This window comes from Periplaneta americana, chromosome 10 (genome assembly GCF_040183065.1).
Source record: "Periplaneta americana isolate PAMFEO1 chromosome 10, P.americana_PAMFEO1_priV1, whole genome shotgun sequence".
In the NCBI taxonomy this organism is placed as follows: domain Eukaryota; kingdom Metazoa; phylum Arthropoda; class Insecta; order Blattodea; family Blattidae; genus Periplaneta; species Periplaneta americana.
Window position 1 is genome coordinate 91074616 of NC_091126.1, and position 17693 is coordinate 91092308.

At 33.9% G+C, this 17693-nt stretch overlaps 1 protein-coding gene across 13 annotated transcripts in view; it reads right to left on the reverse strand.

Moving 5' to 3' along the window:
* Positions 1-17693, reverse strand: part of Cadps (calcium-dependent secretion activator 1) — a 942652-nt gene that overhangs the window by 268914 nt on the left and 656045 nt on the right. For all 13 annotated transcript variants that reach the window (XM_069837911.1, XM_069837913.1, XM_069837916.1 and 10 more), the window contains exons 4-5: positions 10351-10518; positions 6152-6327 (exon numbers count right to left, since the gene is read on the reverse strand). In XM_069837911.1, coding sequence (XP_069694012.1) covers positions 6152-6327; positions 10351-10518 — 344 coding nt within the window. The remainder of the gene's footprint in view (positions 1-6151; positions 6328-10350; positions 10519-17693) is intronic.

The window sequence follows — 17693 nt, forward strand, 5'->3', positions numbered from 1 at the left end:
GAGTTACTAATTGAGAATGGCAGCAATTTACTAGGACATTATTTCGATTTCCGCGACTAAAAGAATTTGAGAGGGGCATTCCAACATTTCCAATCCTGAACCACAGTACGAAACTCTCATCTCTTATTGGCCCTAAATCCTGGTTCTTTTTTCACAGCATCGACGTTGAGATCCAATAGCTTGAAAAATCCGTTAGCCAACAGCATTTTCATCACAATTATCAAGAAGCTAAGGCATACATACAGCATTTCAAAGTGGTGAATGATCTTTCTGAGCGGGCCATAAAGGTGATTCAAGACTTCTCAACTAGTGTTACCGATGACGAAACTCAAAAACAGTACTTATTGCAAGTGGTTGAATATCACCGTAAACAAATTTCCAAGTATAAAAAAGAGACATTAGAGATGTCAACTGCAGCCTCTAACAAACCTTAAATTCAGGAAATATAGTGATTTGATGTGGATATTATATAGCTGAGGGTAAGATTTAATTACAATACTTGTTAATTACTACATATGTCGATTTACAGTATCGCATAATGAACTTCGTTAAAAGAGAAACATTTAATATTACATTTTCTCATTATTTTACTATAAGAAAAGAATATCTTATTAGTCAGTCATGTTGGGCGGGGGTCAAGACATGACCAAATTACGTAAAACATGGTATACACTCATATTTTATCAAGTGAAACAACATAGAAGGGGTGCATCTCGGAAATTAAAAAAAAAAATAATTTTCTCTATATCCTCATGCAATGGCCTACTAGGACACCTATATAGAATGCTGGAGAATAGAATCCCTAAAAGAATGCTACAAAGGAGAATACATAATAGGAGAGTGGGAAGACCAAAATTAAGATAGTTAGACGGAGTTAAAAAGGACTTGGAAACTATGAGAGTAAGAGGATGGATAGAATTAGTGGTGGATAGATCAAGATGGAAAGCTGTCGTCCAAGTGGCCAAAACCCACCCAGGTTTGTAGAGCCAAAGAAGAAGAATTTGATAAAACTGTTTATAAACACATAATGTTAATGTTAAAATATATTTGTTCCAAAATATATGTATATTTTGGTTTAATTTAACACAAAATACTACGCTTCGATACACATAATACAAGGAACAAAAATAATCAACTGTGTGGATAATGCTTAACAAAACCTAAAATATTTTCATTCAATACACTTCAACAAATATCGTAACGTTATTACTCTCCAATCACTTAAAGAAGCATAATTACTTTTCAGTCAGAATGCATGAAGACAACACTGTAGAATGTTTTGCTACAAATGTCTTACTTATATTCATAAGGTGAGCTTCTGTATTTACCTTCATCTGCGATAAGTGCCACATTTTAGACATTGTAAAAAAATGAGAACAATTCAGTAACACTGAAAGTCTGTATATGAGTTCCTATGCAATATATATATATAGGCCCATTATATTAATTTTTTATCAGTTTTTTAATGTTGCTATATCAATTATAAGTCATTTAGTGTCACTGGAATTATTGGTGATAGCAAGAAACAGGATTCAAAACCACGCCTTAATGCAGTCTCAGATCAGTAGGAAAACATGCTATCACCTGAGCTATGCTGGTGGACACACAAACTTGTTACAAGTGTTTATATTTATTTTGCCATCAAGTACATATATAACATAAATAAAGATTATTTTAAAATTTAACAATAAAATGATTAATACAGCAGCATGGTAAATTGTCTTATAATAAAACACATTTATGCATAACAATAATTGTTTCATTAAATTACTATATAAAACAATAATATTTCGAATGATTACATATGACCGCACATTAAAAAGAAATGAAGTACCGGTACATAATTTAATTGTGAAATGATTTCTACTCAACTGTTTCCTCGTGTGTCTGTGCCTGTGCGTGTGTGCGTGTTCTTGCATGTTCATAAGCGTTTATTACGAAAAGATATTTGTTAGTAATAAATCAACAGATCTGTGTATACTACAAGAAAGTGAATGAAGAAATAGTGGAATGATGTCAAACCAAATGAGAATACAATGAGAAAACCTTCCCTAATGCTGAAAGGCAGTACAAAAGCATGCATCATGTTAACAATATATTGTAACAAAAATGTTCCAAGAAATACTGTGAAATCAATGTCATAAGCAGTATTATCACAGTCTAGTACATAGTCACGAAGCTCAATACATAGGGAATATGCATCCATTGAGAGTTGAAGTTTAGTTGCTAGCCACTAGGATTGCTACTACACATAGTCGATCTAGGATTCACAGTTTATAAGCACTTGGAGCATTGTATCACGAGATGTGCAAAAAATCACCTCAAGCTTCGTGACTGTATGTAATAGACTGTGATATTATTTCGTTTGTTTGTTTCTTTGTATCTTCCTTTCGGTTTCTGTAAACTGATAAACAAAGAAACTGATAAATATATACATAGATACATAAAAACAAGTGTAATGAGAATAAATCAAAATATAGAAAGCCAGTAAGGGATTTCAGAAGCATAAAGGCACATCTGATGTACGAAAGTCTAAAACTATCTTTTTTTAAAGCAACTGAAATTATAAGACTTGAGACGTTCTTGGGTGTTCTTCTTCATCATCATCATCATCATCATCATCATCATCATCATCATCATCATCATCATCATCATCATCATCATCATCATGTGCTTTCCAGACTATGAAAATTCTTCGCTGCTGAACTGAAAATACAATGTCATCATTCCCTGTACAGGTTTTCCTTCATTCCCATATGTTTAATGTCTCCATGTGTTTGTGTAATTCATCTAAATATCAAAATCTTGCTCTTCCCAGTATCCTGTGTCCATGTGGTAGCTTTCAAAAGCTCTCTTAATTTTGTTTCCTTCTGGAGCTCTGAGTATACAGAGTGTTTCAAATAATTTACAGTTGGAAAGTACAAACTAACACAAGCAAAGAAGGTCCAATATACATTGATCCACAAGTTAACCATTGTCGGGATAATGCACATTTTCTGTTGACATCCCTAACTAAATTCTACCTACAGATGTTCAAAATGCTGACCACGCATCTGAACACAATGTTGTGCTCTTCTCTGTAGTGAGCTGTGAATCCTATCAGGCAGTCCTGGATCATTTTTTATTTGCTGATAGGCACATTCAATCCGAAACCGCAATTCCTGAAGTGTGTTGACCTCAGAAGTTTAAGCCAGGCTTTTTACACGACCCCAAATACAGAAATCTAATCAGATTTAAATCCGGTGAGGCCCTCCTATGCCTAAGGGAATATCACATTAAAAGTTAATTTTTCGGACCAGTGTTTGTTGGAGCTTTTTTATGCTTCTTTCAGTTAGTACTTTTCACCTATAAATTATTGACCACCACTGTATATCCCATTCACCCTAGTCTTTCAGCTTTCATTTTTGCAACTATCCTGGATTTCCTGGAGAGACTGTAAACATAATTCCTTAATCTCATCCATTTTGAAATCAATGGTGAAATAGTGCACCAAATACATTAATCAAAATTTTTCGTTCAAAGATTTTCAAATTCTGTTTATTTATTTTTGTAATGATCCAAGTTTCAGAAGCATATTATTAAGTCATTATAAAAGCAAATGGGTGGTTTGTATATATGAAAGTTTTCTTCTTCTTGAAATCAATTTACTTTTCAAAATCTTTAATAAATTATAAGGACACCAATTAGCATTCTGAATTCTAATGTCAATTTCTTCTTTTATATTATTGCTCAAATTTATTTTTATACCTAGACATTTTAAATCATCAACCCTTTCAAATGTGTTTGTATTAATGTATAGTATGTAACTCCATGAAGGTGGATTTTCAGAAACTATTAGATGTTTTGTCTTGTCTGTATTCATTTGCTAATCATTTACAGTTATAACATTGAAGAATTTCATAGTAAGAATTTTATTTTTATCTTCACTTTCTTCCAGTAACACTAAATCATCAGTATAAATTGACACATTAATTTTGTTTCTTAATTTCCCTTCAATATTCTAATATTTCATTGATCAAATTATTTTTTTTTCTATTATTAGATTAAATAATATATAAGTTACATTGAGTCTCCTGCTTTTACTCATGTATTCACATCAATTCTCACTTTTACTTTATCTTTGACACTGCTTATACACATTTTTATCAAGTTAATTACTTTCTCTGGAATTCCAAATTTTTTCACTGTTGTCCATAAATATTGTCGAATGCTTTCTTGAAATGAATAAATAACATGTGTACTTCTTGTGAAAATTCACATTTGAAGACCAAGCAGGAAAAACACTTCACGCCTACTTTCAGCGCAAAAGGAGCTGATGTTGCCATCTAATGGATCAGCATGAACACTATCACTTGTCAAAAGTACAAAACGGAAAAAAGATCCAAGTCGTACGAAAAGCTGCTTTGAAAGTCGGCCGCCAGGGGAAAGAATGTTCATGTCCATGTAAAACCGGTGATTATCTCAACACCACAGACATGTGACATGAAGTTTTGTCTCCATTTCATCTAAATCCAGATTAAGCATCACGAAAGATGGCCTATTTATATTTTGTATATGACAAGTGTAAGTAATATACTTATTAATGTCTTATATGCAGATTTAAGTAAAGATATCCCCATTAGTTGGACAAGATTAATGAATTTCCCTTTTATAAATTTGACAGATTCTGTTCGTAATTTGTCTTCTTTTCATATTTTGCTAATAAGTTTATGAATTCTGTAAATAAGCCCAGTGTTATTAAGCTTCCATATTTCTGATGATGTGGAATCACTTTCAGGGGCTTTATTATTTTTTTTTTTACCTTTATATGCTGTTGGTAATTTCCTGCTAAGACTGTTAGTCAATAAAACGTCAATTGTATGTATTCCAGTGCTTCAAGTAAGCTCATTGCCACATTAATGTTGTCATTATTGTTATTATTTAAAAGTTAATCAAAATGATCATTCCAAATATATGTTATAGCCTGTATGTCTTTAACCATGTTTCCTTTGGGGTCCTTCACAAAATTTGCAGTTATATGTGATGCCTTTACTATTTAATGTATATTATTCCTTTGAAGAAACCCATTGAATTTGAATCATTTTCAATTTTCCTCAAAATTTTATTTACAGAATCTCCTTATTTTTAGTATAGGTCTAGCAGCTCTTTGTTTTTCAAGAAATTATGCTCTATTTTCATCACTCAGATGTTGCCATAACTTCTTCCCCAATGGTAAAAAAATGAATTTCCATTTAAGTTAATGTTTGCTCTTATGCTTATGAGACCCAGAATAATATATATAAATAAGTCGTCAATCTGGTGTATTGCTTTAGTTAATAATAGTCACTGCTGCTTATGCTGGAATAAGTCATGTATAATTAAAATGTATGACAATTAGAAGATTCTAGCATACAGATTGAATCTGGAACAGATGGCAATATTGTATAGTTGTGCTGGTGGCAGTAACATTTTACTTATTCAGCGTCAAAATCCAAAGTGGACAAGAAATGGCACACAAATTTTGCCTGTAGTCCTCCATCAGAGACAGAGTTCCTTTATGTGCTGTAAATCTACAACAAGGGATACACAGCCTTACTTCCCTTACAGAGGAAGCTATGCTAAAGATTTAATCGCTATTTAAAATCCATCACCCTCAGTCAGGTTTGAAACCTCAAATGTAGGATCAATAACATATCACCGAGGGCAACAGGTACATATTCTGAAATGAAAACAAAAAATATATTTTTGAACATAGGCCCTGAAATGCTTAGAATTTCTGTTATTGCTACTATGATCTTCTAACTGAAATGGAGAGAAGGATGTATGGCCATTGAGTGCAGACACTTTCAATATTTAACACGAAATTTTTCTCTTTTGTTATGAGTTCACATTTAGGAGGAACTAGCATCCACGAATCCAATTACAGTTATGCTAGAATCAGTTTATAAAGAGCACATTAATTTGCTTTGCTGAAGTTCGGTTATATAATTCCTCCAGAAATTAGAAGATTACAGTGACAGTAAGAGAAAATTTAAAGATTTTAGGATCCAGGTTTATGTCATGTAACTTTGTTTTCTTACACAATATATGTACCTAAAATATTGCCGCCTATTTCAGATTTACTCATTTTCTTCAGGCAGGAGTCAACATTACAGTTAAGAGAATAACGTACCTTACACGCTTTTCAATATTATTCCTGAATACTTCTCGGAAATCATGCTGTGAACAGGCCCCTGACTGCACCATCTTCATTACTCGTTCAGATTTCAGAAATACTTCAAAGTAGCTTTGTACAGCATTTTGAAAAGCTTCGTCTGCCATAATTTGAGTGTCACCTTTCAGGAAGCTCTGAAACCATCAAGATAAGTAGCTGTGAAAATGGTAACATATACCTGGAGAGCTGAAATTTCCTAGGGCATCAGATTCCCTCAGAGAGAACGCTACTGCAAAAATTTTGTTTTCAATTTTAGTTTTTTTTTCCTGTTGATAAAAATCGTAATAATTTTAACATACAGTTGCAGCTACCATATATAAAGCTTCAAGCTGTGTGTTACTTATAAAGCTGCGTTGCAGATAGTACAAACGAAATATCTCGTACTATAAACAAGCAGCGCTCAACAAAGTTATGCTGTCAACTCTTCATTTCCCATGTGCATAATTAAGCTATATATAGCCCTGTAACGTACAGACAAACGCAGCGTGCTACCAGTGTTATGGTTAAGCCAATGTATACAATGAACTTCGGATTAGCAAGCAAACTTTTTAAAAGCTAGCAAGAACTTTATTGCCATTTAGAGTTTAACAATTATAACACTGATATCAATATTTTTCGAAATATATTAAACTTCAACTTCAGGCAGTGGGCCCACCCCAGAAACCACTTTAGCAAAATTTGTGGTCTCCGTAATGGCATCAGCCCAAAGTTTATGCCATCGACTCCAGGTAATAAACTGGATTTTTTCAAGCACATATTCCAAGTGCATTGGATGGCAACCATTCCCTCGTGTGCTTCCTAATAAAAGTTTCCTTTTTCTGATACTGTCACTCAAAATTCAGATCTCAGAGTGAAGTTTGTTCCACTGAACAAACAAAACAAAAAATTGAATTGATACCCAAAACTTTTGTGAATAACTTCTTGGATCTGTGCAAATTATCATTGGGTTTTGTTAATGCTGTTACTAGTAAATGGTGAGCTTACTTTACTTTATCAGGAAGCCTATGTAAACTTATACAGTATAATTATGTAATTAATTTCTTGGAATCAGTCATTGACCGATGCTGACTGGTGCTATATTAACTGTGTGGTTATCCAGCATGGATAAAATGTGATAACGAGATGAGATCGAGGATTCACCATGGGATTACTTGAATTTAGTCTCAAATTTTGGAAAAACCTTCAAAATTCTACCCAGAAACAGCCCAAGCAGGATTTGAACCTATGCTCTAACACAGTCTCAGAGCATGTGTCTCATACACTACCTCTAAACCACGTTGTGACTGATTAATGTTATATACCTAAACATGCTTTGAGTTCTTCGTCTTTTCATCATCTGTACTTAACGAAGGTTCTGGACAAGTTTATTTTACACATACGACACTCCTTTCCTAATTACAGTGCTGCAAACAAGAATAGTATGAATTAAGTGTTCAGGTACACTTAATTTTTACCGCTATTATGTACTCATAAAATAAGTAACATTCTCGAAGTCAGAACAGGCAATCTTGCCTACTTTGTGTGTTGTGAAGATCATCATAACGAAGAATGAGGAGTATCATCACTAAAGCTCGGAAGTTCCGACCTTCTGTTCTATGTGCCTGGCTGAAGCAACAGGCTAGTGTTGAATTCAGAACTTTTCTCCTGGGGGGATTTATACTAAACGTACGGAAGAAGGGGGGGGGGAGGTGAGACTGACAGCAAAAAAGCAATAATTCAGATCTTACCTAACAGCAGAGGCAGTTTATGTAAAAGGGAACATAGACAAATGGGGTCAATGAAAAAATAGAACTTTCATTCGTTTATATTTGTTTTAAACAATACTAAATATGTTAATACAGACATTAACTTAAAAATGTTAATATTGTCATGTAAGACATGGTGAATATGAACTATCTTTCTGTGTAAAATTGTCCTATAAAGCCAGTGGTAAGTACCATATTTCATCGCATAATCGTCGCACCCTTATTTATAGATAAACAGATTAGGATCTTAAAAGTTCACCGCATAATCATCACATGAATATTTCTGTTGATCATTATCAAGAATATTTAAAAATAACATGCCGCCACTGCAACAGAAAGTACCTTTATGCTCAAAGTCGAATGTGCGAGAAACAGTAGTGGCAGCTGACGAAAGTGAATGAAGTGGGGGTGCGAGATGTTAGCACCAAGTCAATGGCCATAAATTCCTTCAGTTCAGTACAATTGTTGGTTCTGAGTGGTGTTTGTTTACGAGTGTTAAAATACTTTTTTTAGGTCTAGACTAATCATCTTTCCGTGGACTGGTTTAGTCACATAATATCGACTTCAGTGTATCAGATGTACTGGTACAAGTGATTCAATAATACTGTTAATGTTTTAGTGACTAAAAATATGTTTACGTAAAGATTAATTTTTGGTCCTACATAATTTATCTGTTATGGTACCGGTAACAATTGAGGTGTTTGCCGGAAAAAGGGCGTATAAGTCAATATGACGAATTGAGATACATGCAATCTAAGATTTTAAAATGCACCTGAATAAAATGTTATACACACACGCAGCCCTGTCCTGCAGGTATGTACAGTACAATCAAAACAAAATTTCGCTACTATAATTAGCGAATTATTCACTACATTTTAAACCGTTTTCCCGAAGAAGGGCATATAGTTCTATCTGCCTTTCTTCTGGCAAAGCCCTCAATTGTTATTAGAGGAAAAAAAATTTGCTCCGGTGCCAGGGATCGAACCCGGATCTTTGGTTCTATGTACCAAGCGCTCTAACCACTGAGCATTTTCAGTAGACCTGACTGCTGTACAGCTGTCAAAAAAAAAAAGTGACAGCACTTGTGAACAGTGAATATATTCTAAGTCCAATTCGGATCACGGTGATGTTACATGATGCATCTACTTGTAGAATCGTACTTGAAGCAGTTTCGGAATTATAGTTTTAAGCAGGAGTCATTCGATATCTGCATCTTGTAGAGCAGTGGTAGAGTGCTAGCTTAGTGATTCAAAGGTTGTGAGTTCGAATCTTGTTCACATTATCATTTTATTTTGTTATCATTCATTAGCGATATAAATAATATTCAAGTTATCATTTATATTCTGTTATTCTTCTTTAGCGATATAAGCAATATAAATGTAATGTTAGGTTTGGAACAATACAGCTGCATAATAATAGTGTTTAGTTTTTTCTTCTTACAATATACTATCCTGTAACACAATAAAATGAAAAGGAGTGACAAGAATTTGAGCCTGAGACATTGACATCTAAATTCTGGCATTCTTCCGATTGAGCTACGGGGGGCACAAATAATGAAGAATATGCGGAAAAATTGGCCCAATCCCAATTCAAAACGTCCTGATGATTTGTGGAAGCTCGTCCAGGATGCCTCAGATGCCATGGCTGAGAACAGTCGCTATTTGAAAAGACTAGTCGATTCCATGCCCACTCAACTGCAAGATGTGATCGAGATGGGAGGAAGATGGACTAAATATTGAATCGTGGCTTTTTGTTTTGTTTTTGAACTTTTAATTGTTTGAATTTTCTAAATCAGATGCAAGTTTGTTTTGTTTATGCCATGAAAGATATTTTTGTTAAGAATAAAATCTTTCTTTATTTCCATTTGTACCCATAATATCATAATAAAATTACGATAAAGTTATGGCATAATACATTCATGAACCTGATGTTAATTACAAAACAGTCGTAAAAGAGACATGAACAATTATATTTTCTCTCTCTCTCTCGAACGTACGACCTCATAAATACCAGCCCAAACGCTACCACTACACTACAACAGTAACATGCAGAATACTTCAATTATAACTGTAAATAACAGGTCACATGGTCCAACAACATGTAACATCGCCTCTGTCTCCCAACTGTAATGAAGATATGCGAAGGGAATTTTTGATTCTAGAGTGCAGTCACTTTTTCTTTTGACAGTTGTACCTCCATGTTGGGAGCATGCATTTGTTTATACTAAAGTCCTGTCCCTAGCTACATGTTCTGGACAGAAGGTCGGAACTTACGAGCTTTAATCATCACAGCGTGAATATCTAAGCTCGAAACTTAAGACTATGAATTTTTCTCACATACCCATGCTTGAAATTTAATATTATGAATTTATCTTACATATACTGGAAACAATATATTATAGCTTCCACTAACCTGGAAACGCCCCTGGATAGTTTCCAGTTGCTGTTTAGTAATTTTTGTTTGACGTCGCGTCATGTCAGTTGGTTGCTTAGCATTAAACGGGTAAGCAATACATCGTGATATGAACACATACAACTGAATTCTTCGTTTACGTTCCTCCTCTTCTCTTTCCTGTTTGTCCTGCAAAATGATAAATAAATGTTAAGTATATGAACACTTATTAGCACTTGAAATGAACACAATAAACTGATGACTTCATTTCAGTGTAATTTTTACCAACTTACATTCTGTAACTAACTGATACATTGCATAGAATGTCCAATGCATGTCTATTGCTGAGAGGAAATCCTTCCCCCAAGCAAAAAAGAAAAGAGGAAAGTGTCAGAAAAATTACATATATTTTCTCATGATACTTTTCATGAGTTTCACTACAATTGAGATGCTTTAGCATGTTGTAAATTATCATCATTCACACAGTTAAATATTCAAAAGTACTATCTAACAAAATTAAATAATTTGGTATAAAATAAATTAAAAAATAACCTTTTGTTTCTGCATTACACAAAATTTGCATTCAAATAGAAAAGAATTTCAGTTCCATGTATTACAAAAGACAGGCATTCCCTATAATAAAAGATAAAAAGATATTTGACTTTATTTATAAATTGCATATTTCAAGGACAACTGTACTCTCTACAGTGTTAATTTTGCACTAATGTTCCATTTTTTAAAGAACTATTCATTTTATGATGCAAATTTACATATACACTACCGGTCAAATGTTTTCGATCAGCTATGAAAACAACTATATACTTTATTTCAATGTACAAACACATCCAAAAAATTAAATAGATCAACAAAATAAGTATTTTCTCTCTCTAGCATTATGGTATGATAGAATATTCAAAACGAAATCCCTGTTTTAACCACAAATCCATAATTGTGATAGGTGATCGAAAACTTTTGACCAGTAAGTGTACAAAGTGACACTCTTTATCAACAAATTGACAAATTAAATCCATAAAAAGAATAAACAAAGTTTATATTAAAAACAATATGTAATTAAAATTTTTCTCGCATTTTTAAGAATATTTAAATAATTCTACTCATAATAATGCTAAGCTCTTGCTAAAAATATATAAAGTCTTCAAGTACCACACAGACTATAAACTTTTCATAGTCCTATCATGGCAGGTTGTGAAGATAAAGCAGACGTCTCAATAGGGCCTTCTCAGAGCACTTCCTCCTCTCTTTCTTTCTTAATGTAAGAGTGGAACAAGATGGGGGAGCAGTTCGTGTATCTCCGGATGACGTCATTGATCGCAATGTTTGAATAGGCATCTGCAACCTCTACGATGTTGTCTCCATCTCCGAGAAAGAATATCCTTATTACCGCAAAATATATGAAGAAATAAAAGCTTTCATAGAGAAGTGAAATTGTGGGAGTCAATTGACCACTTCATTAATCTAATTGTTACCTAATTTGAATCAAGACCAGTAACTAATATAATGAAGTACTGAAGGACTTGAGAAAAGAATTTGAGACCCGATTTAAGATTTGAATAGTTCTAATTTAAAATAATTCTGAATTTCTAAGATGTTTTGGTTATTGATAATTATTGAAAACATTACGAAACATATTATTTAACTATTATTGTAATTACTATATTAATATTGACGTATCGTAAGAATACGTACCTTAACAATCAACATGTTTAATTGTAATTTTATTATTACTGTTTAATTGAATTTTATTTTATTAAATATAGTATAAACTTAAAAAAAAAGACATACCAAAAACCATTTACTAGAAATGAAGTATTGTTGTTGTTTAGTGAACTGTCCGAAGAAAGGTCTGAATCTCACAAGTGATACCAAAAGACACCACTTATGAGACAACTAGGCCAGGAGATAATGGGGTAGGGTTGCCAGTTCCTTGTGCTTAAATAATTACGTAACATGTATGGTTGTTCATGCTTCAGATTTCTTTTTACTCATTAATATATAATTAATTAGAAAATAAAGTTATTATTATTATTATTACTATTATTATTATTATTATTATTATTACTGCAAACTACTTAAGAAATTCTATTCCTTCCGAAAACAACCGTCTATTGTGACAGTACAACTCAAAAGTGCAGCTTTGTGGAATTTCTCCCGCGACAGTTACAACTTAGCTCGCTCATGCGTATGACATTAATCAGCGATCGGCTATCTTCGGGTACTGCGCTTATCTCTTCAGCTGACTACGGTATCTACACTCGCTCTCTGTAACAATTTTTATGCGTTGGCCTTGAGACGCCTGAGATAAAGGAATAAAAGCATGGAAAAAAAAAAAAAAAGTAAAGTTTCAGGAAATAGAATTCAAAGTAATAGTTGTTGCAGAATAAACAATTTATTCAATACATTCCTCCTCCATATGTACTCTGGTTCAACATCTCTGCCTCTCTTCTTCCTTTCATGCTGCCTGGCTTTTATGTACAGCAAGCACTTTATGCCTCTATGTCTGCATTTCTCATATGCTACCGGTTCATCACTTGAAGTCACTTATATACACATACAGTGCTGTCATGGAGGCCATACTGAGCCATACATTGTATGGAAACCTACAATTTTTTAATTAATCGTATGGGGAAAAGAAAATTTTGTTTGTACGAAACCATATGCCATATGGATGACTAAGTTTGGAAGCGGAGATCTGTACAGATCTTAGATCATCTCTTTCCATTCCTAATGTATTTTGTCTGATGTTCATAAACAAAAATTTTCCACCTCTGCTGCACTGGAATCCAGAATTATATGAAATAATGGTTGAAAAACAAGAAGTGCTGCAAATACACATTCCAAGATTCATTGAGACAAGTGTGCATCTACAGTGGAGCTACATGGTGTATTCTTTAAATCAAGCTTGCTGTACAATTAAAATGTAAAGCAAAACAATTTCTTTACTTCTTCTTTAACCCTGCTTTATCGCGTGCGGAATTCTGTTCCGCATTATATTATTTCCATTAATATTTCTGTTATCTTTAACTGTAGCCTTTTGATCTCGTGTCTAGCTGCCTTTTTATTGTTCACTTTTACGCCACAATACTAATTTTCATTCTGTTCCCGACCATTAGGGAGCATTGGATATTTTATTTCAAGAGTGCAATTTGCGGAGAAGAATTCCGTGCATGACTAAATAAAGTTGTCCATTTCGTTGGCGTAATTTCGACATGTATCGAGATTTTGAAATTTCATAGTTTATCTCGCATACAAAACAATATTTTATTGTTGCATTCCTCGAAAAATAATTGGCCATTTATGGATCTACTGAATTTTTTTTAATAAATATAAGCTTATATGCTATAATAATCCTAAATGATATCTATATAGGCTTATTCTGGCATTTTTTCAATCCACAACTAGAGCCATTTTCTTCCGTGCATACACAAATCCTTTTATTCCACAACAATAGCGTCAGTACTGATCAAGATGTAAGCCTGTAAATATGTTTCCAGTGGTTCATCCCTGCATTGTTTGGTGTGAAAATAATACTACAGGCCATAACATTTTTATAAGGGTTTATAAAATTTATTTGTATAGATTTCTGTTTAACATCTCCAAGACGGACGATTATGAAAGAGAAGAGCAAAGAATTCACAACGTGTTGTCAGAGATTAAGAATTCTAATGAAGAGGGCCATTCAGGCATTGTAGAAGATAAAGATTTATGTCCAAAGGTTTCTCATGACTATTATACGTAAGACACTAGTTCACCAATAAGAACAGAAGACGATTACGACATGTTACATAGTTCAAATAAAATGTTGGTGATTTTCTGTCTAATTATTACTGATTAATTAAAAATGAATATTTTATTAAAATATGACATTTAGATTTTATGAACACTTTGTAATAAACTTAATAAAGGAAATAAACTTATTAAAAGTAATATTTAAACCAATAAAACATGTAATCATGTTACTTTAATTATTACGGCAGTTTTACTTTATTATTCTGTGGAACAAACTTCTGTGCGCGACTAAATATGTAACTCTGAGCGCGCGACTAATGCAGGATTGATATAAAAAAAATCATTAAATGACAGTTTGAGAGATAGAGAGAGGAGAGTAAAATATATTTCACGGACGAAAACTAGGGGTGGGGAGTATGGCTAAGAGAAAAATTACCACGACAGCACTATTATACACATTATATATACAGGACTGGGCAGTATTTGAAATACATTTGCATTTCGTATTTTGTAATTTGTAAGGATTTTCGAAAGTATTTTGTATTTAAATACATAAAATTGATGTATTTTGTATTTCAAACACTCAAATTACTTTTTTCTTCTTCTTGTCCTTCAAGTTTTGACTCTGCAGGATTTAAAGTTTCTCACTCTGGCTACAAAAGGAGTTTATAGTACTGCTTATCGAATATTTTCGTGTGACCGTGCGTATTTCCTCTTCTGTTTCTACACATATACAGTGATTTGAAACTGATTGTATCCTATGTTGCTAAAGTTTATAAGGTGGTGTTTACTTTTGAGCAATGAACATTAATAATATGAGTATAAAAGACGAAGAATTGGTTTTGCATATTTACATATTTTACATTGACCAATAATGTTATTTATAGGCAATTCAAGCACTGACTCCCTGAGTAATGAAGAGGATGATGGTGGTGATGATGAAAATAGTGAAGTGACATAGACATCGTTGGATTTGAAGAATGAACTTTTGTCTTACTTGCCTACTAATTTCAGATGTGCTAGCCATACATTTAGTTTTCTTACCACAGCTGATTTCCTTAATGCCATAAAGAAATCTTAAACAGCATCAAGGATCCATCACCCAACACTTGTTAAATGTTCAGCATTATGGAATGCGTCTAGGAGACCCAAATTCTCAGAAATTATATCAGATGTCTTGAAATATTCATTAAAGTTTCCTTGCCCAACTCGATGGAATTCTCTTTATGACTCAGTTCTCAAATATTTCAATTCAAACATGATATAAACAGTATATGTGAAAAACTGAGTTTGCCAACTTTCAAAGATGTTGACTTTCAGTACCTTGAAGAATATTGTGCAGTTCTGAAGCCCACTGCCGTAACTCTTGATTTAATGCAAAATGAGAAGACGTGCTATTACAGCCAACTTTTACCCACATTAATTTCCCTCAAAAACAGATTACATATTCTGTTATCTAGCAGTCTAAGCCATCTATTCCAAGTAACTCCAATCCTAATAAGTTCACTTTCATCAAGATTTAAAGCAATGTTTGATCTGACCTCAGAAACAAATTGAGCTATTTTGGCAGCTTCCTTCCACCCATCATTTAAGATGAGATGGCTACCTGACACTGCCTCACCAAATGATAAGAAGAGGATGCAGAATATGTGTGTGAAATCAGCTGCACAGTTCTCTGCTACACCTTTGGTCAATTCAGATGAAGACGATGCAAACAAGTTTTATATTTCCAACTAAAGTACAACAGACTTTGAAAAGCAAAAAGAAAAGCACTTGTCTACTGTGGCGTATGAGCTCATACAATTCTTCAATGGCAAAGGAACACCCTCTGCACTCTAGAGAATTACTCAATAGTGAAACATGCTTTTATAAAGTACAATACAAATTTGTGTTCCTCTGTGCCTGTAGAAAGATTGTTCTCTTTTGGAGAATTTATTCATTCACCAGCAAGGGGATCCTCATGCGATGAACTTTTTGAGAAACTGATTTTTTTCAAGGGAACAGTAATTCTTCAGATGTAGCATAATTTCATTGCTGACTGGGAAAATGAAAAATGTTCAGTTACACTGTTTACTTCGAGATAAAAATACTTTTTATGTTCATATAATATTTTAGATTTTCAGTAATATTCTTATTTCTTTATATATTTTATCGAGTATTTGAAATACAAATGTATTTTGGTTATTTTTTTTAAGTATTTTGTATTTGTATTTCAAATACTTGGATGTCAGTATTTTGCCCAGCCCTGTGTGTGTGTGTGTGTGTGTGTATGTGTATATGTATATATACAGGGTGTTTCCGAGGTGATGTTACAAACTTTCAGGGGTGATGGTGAAGGGCACATGTATCAATTTGAGATAAGGAACCCTGGTCCGGAAATGACTGAGTCGAAAGTTACAAGCAAAAATAGTTGTGTGGAAATGAAATAATTTTATTCCTCTGTACACCTTATTTATGTGTATTTATCTGTATAACTTACACATACTGTCTACATAAGTTGTCTACTTACAGTATTCCATTCAGTGCACTGTCTGAGGGATGGGGACAGGAAACTACACTAAAGCAATGCAGATAATGTAATGTGAAACGGACATGGTCGGTCCTGATATGCATGTCTGTAGACAGCAGTGTATGTGTACACGTTGCAGTGTCCAGTCGATCAGTCCTAGTGAAATGGAGGAGTACACAAGAGCAGAATATGCAGACATGATTTTCGAATACGGATGAGCCAATGGGAACAGTAGACAAGCTCACAGAATGTATCGGGTCAAGTACCCATGTAGGAGACATCCGGCCCATACCATCTTTCTACGACTGTTCCAAAGGTTAAGGGAAGGAGGGCACATGGCGTCAAATTACAATTCCATTTCCACACAACTATTTTTGCTTATAACTTTCGACTCACTCATTTCCGGACCATGGTTCCTTATCTCAAATTGATACATGTGATCTTCGCCATCATCCCTGAAAGTTTGTAACACCACCTCGGAAACACCCTGTGTGTGTATATATATATATATATATATATACACACACACACACACACACACACACACAGAGTGTTTAAAAAATACGGGGCACAATTTCAGGTATGTATTTCCCACATGTAGATAATCAAAATAGTTCATTACAATATGTGTCTGGAAATGCTTCTTTCCGCAGGTCGTTGTCATTACAGAAGATGTTCAAAATGTCCACCTCCTGCTTGAATACAGACCTCACATCGATGTGTCATTGACCTGCGAACACGATCCCAAACTCCAGGAGTATTGCGTATGTCCTCAAAACATGCCACAATTCGATTCCGAAGGGATTCCAAATCAGGCACCAGAGACGAATAAACCAATGATTTTAAATGGCCCCACAAGTAGAAATCGAGAGGATTCAGATCAGGTGAGCGTGGAGGCCAAGCAATTGGGCCATCTCTACCTATCCATCGATCAGGAAACTTTCGATCCAAGTACTGGCGAGCCGTACGACTGAAGTGTGCAGGAGCGCCATCATGCAAGAAGTGAATATGTTGAAGATTGATCAGTGGAGTGTCTTCTAAAACATGAGGTATGGTGTTTTCCAGGAAGTTTGTGTACGCCTTCCCGGTAAGTCTGTTTACAAGTAGC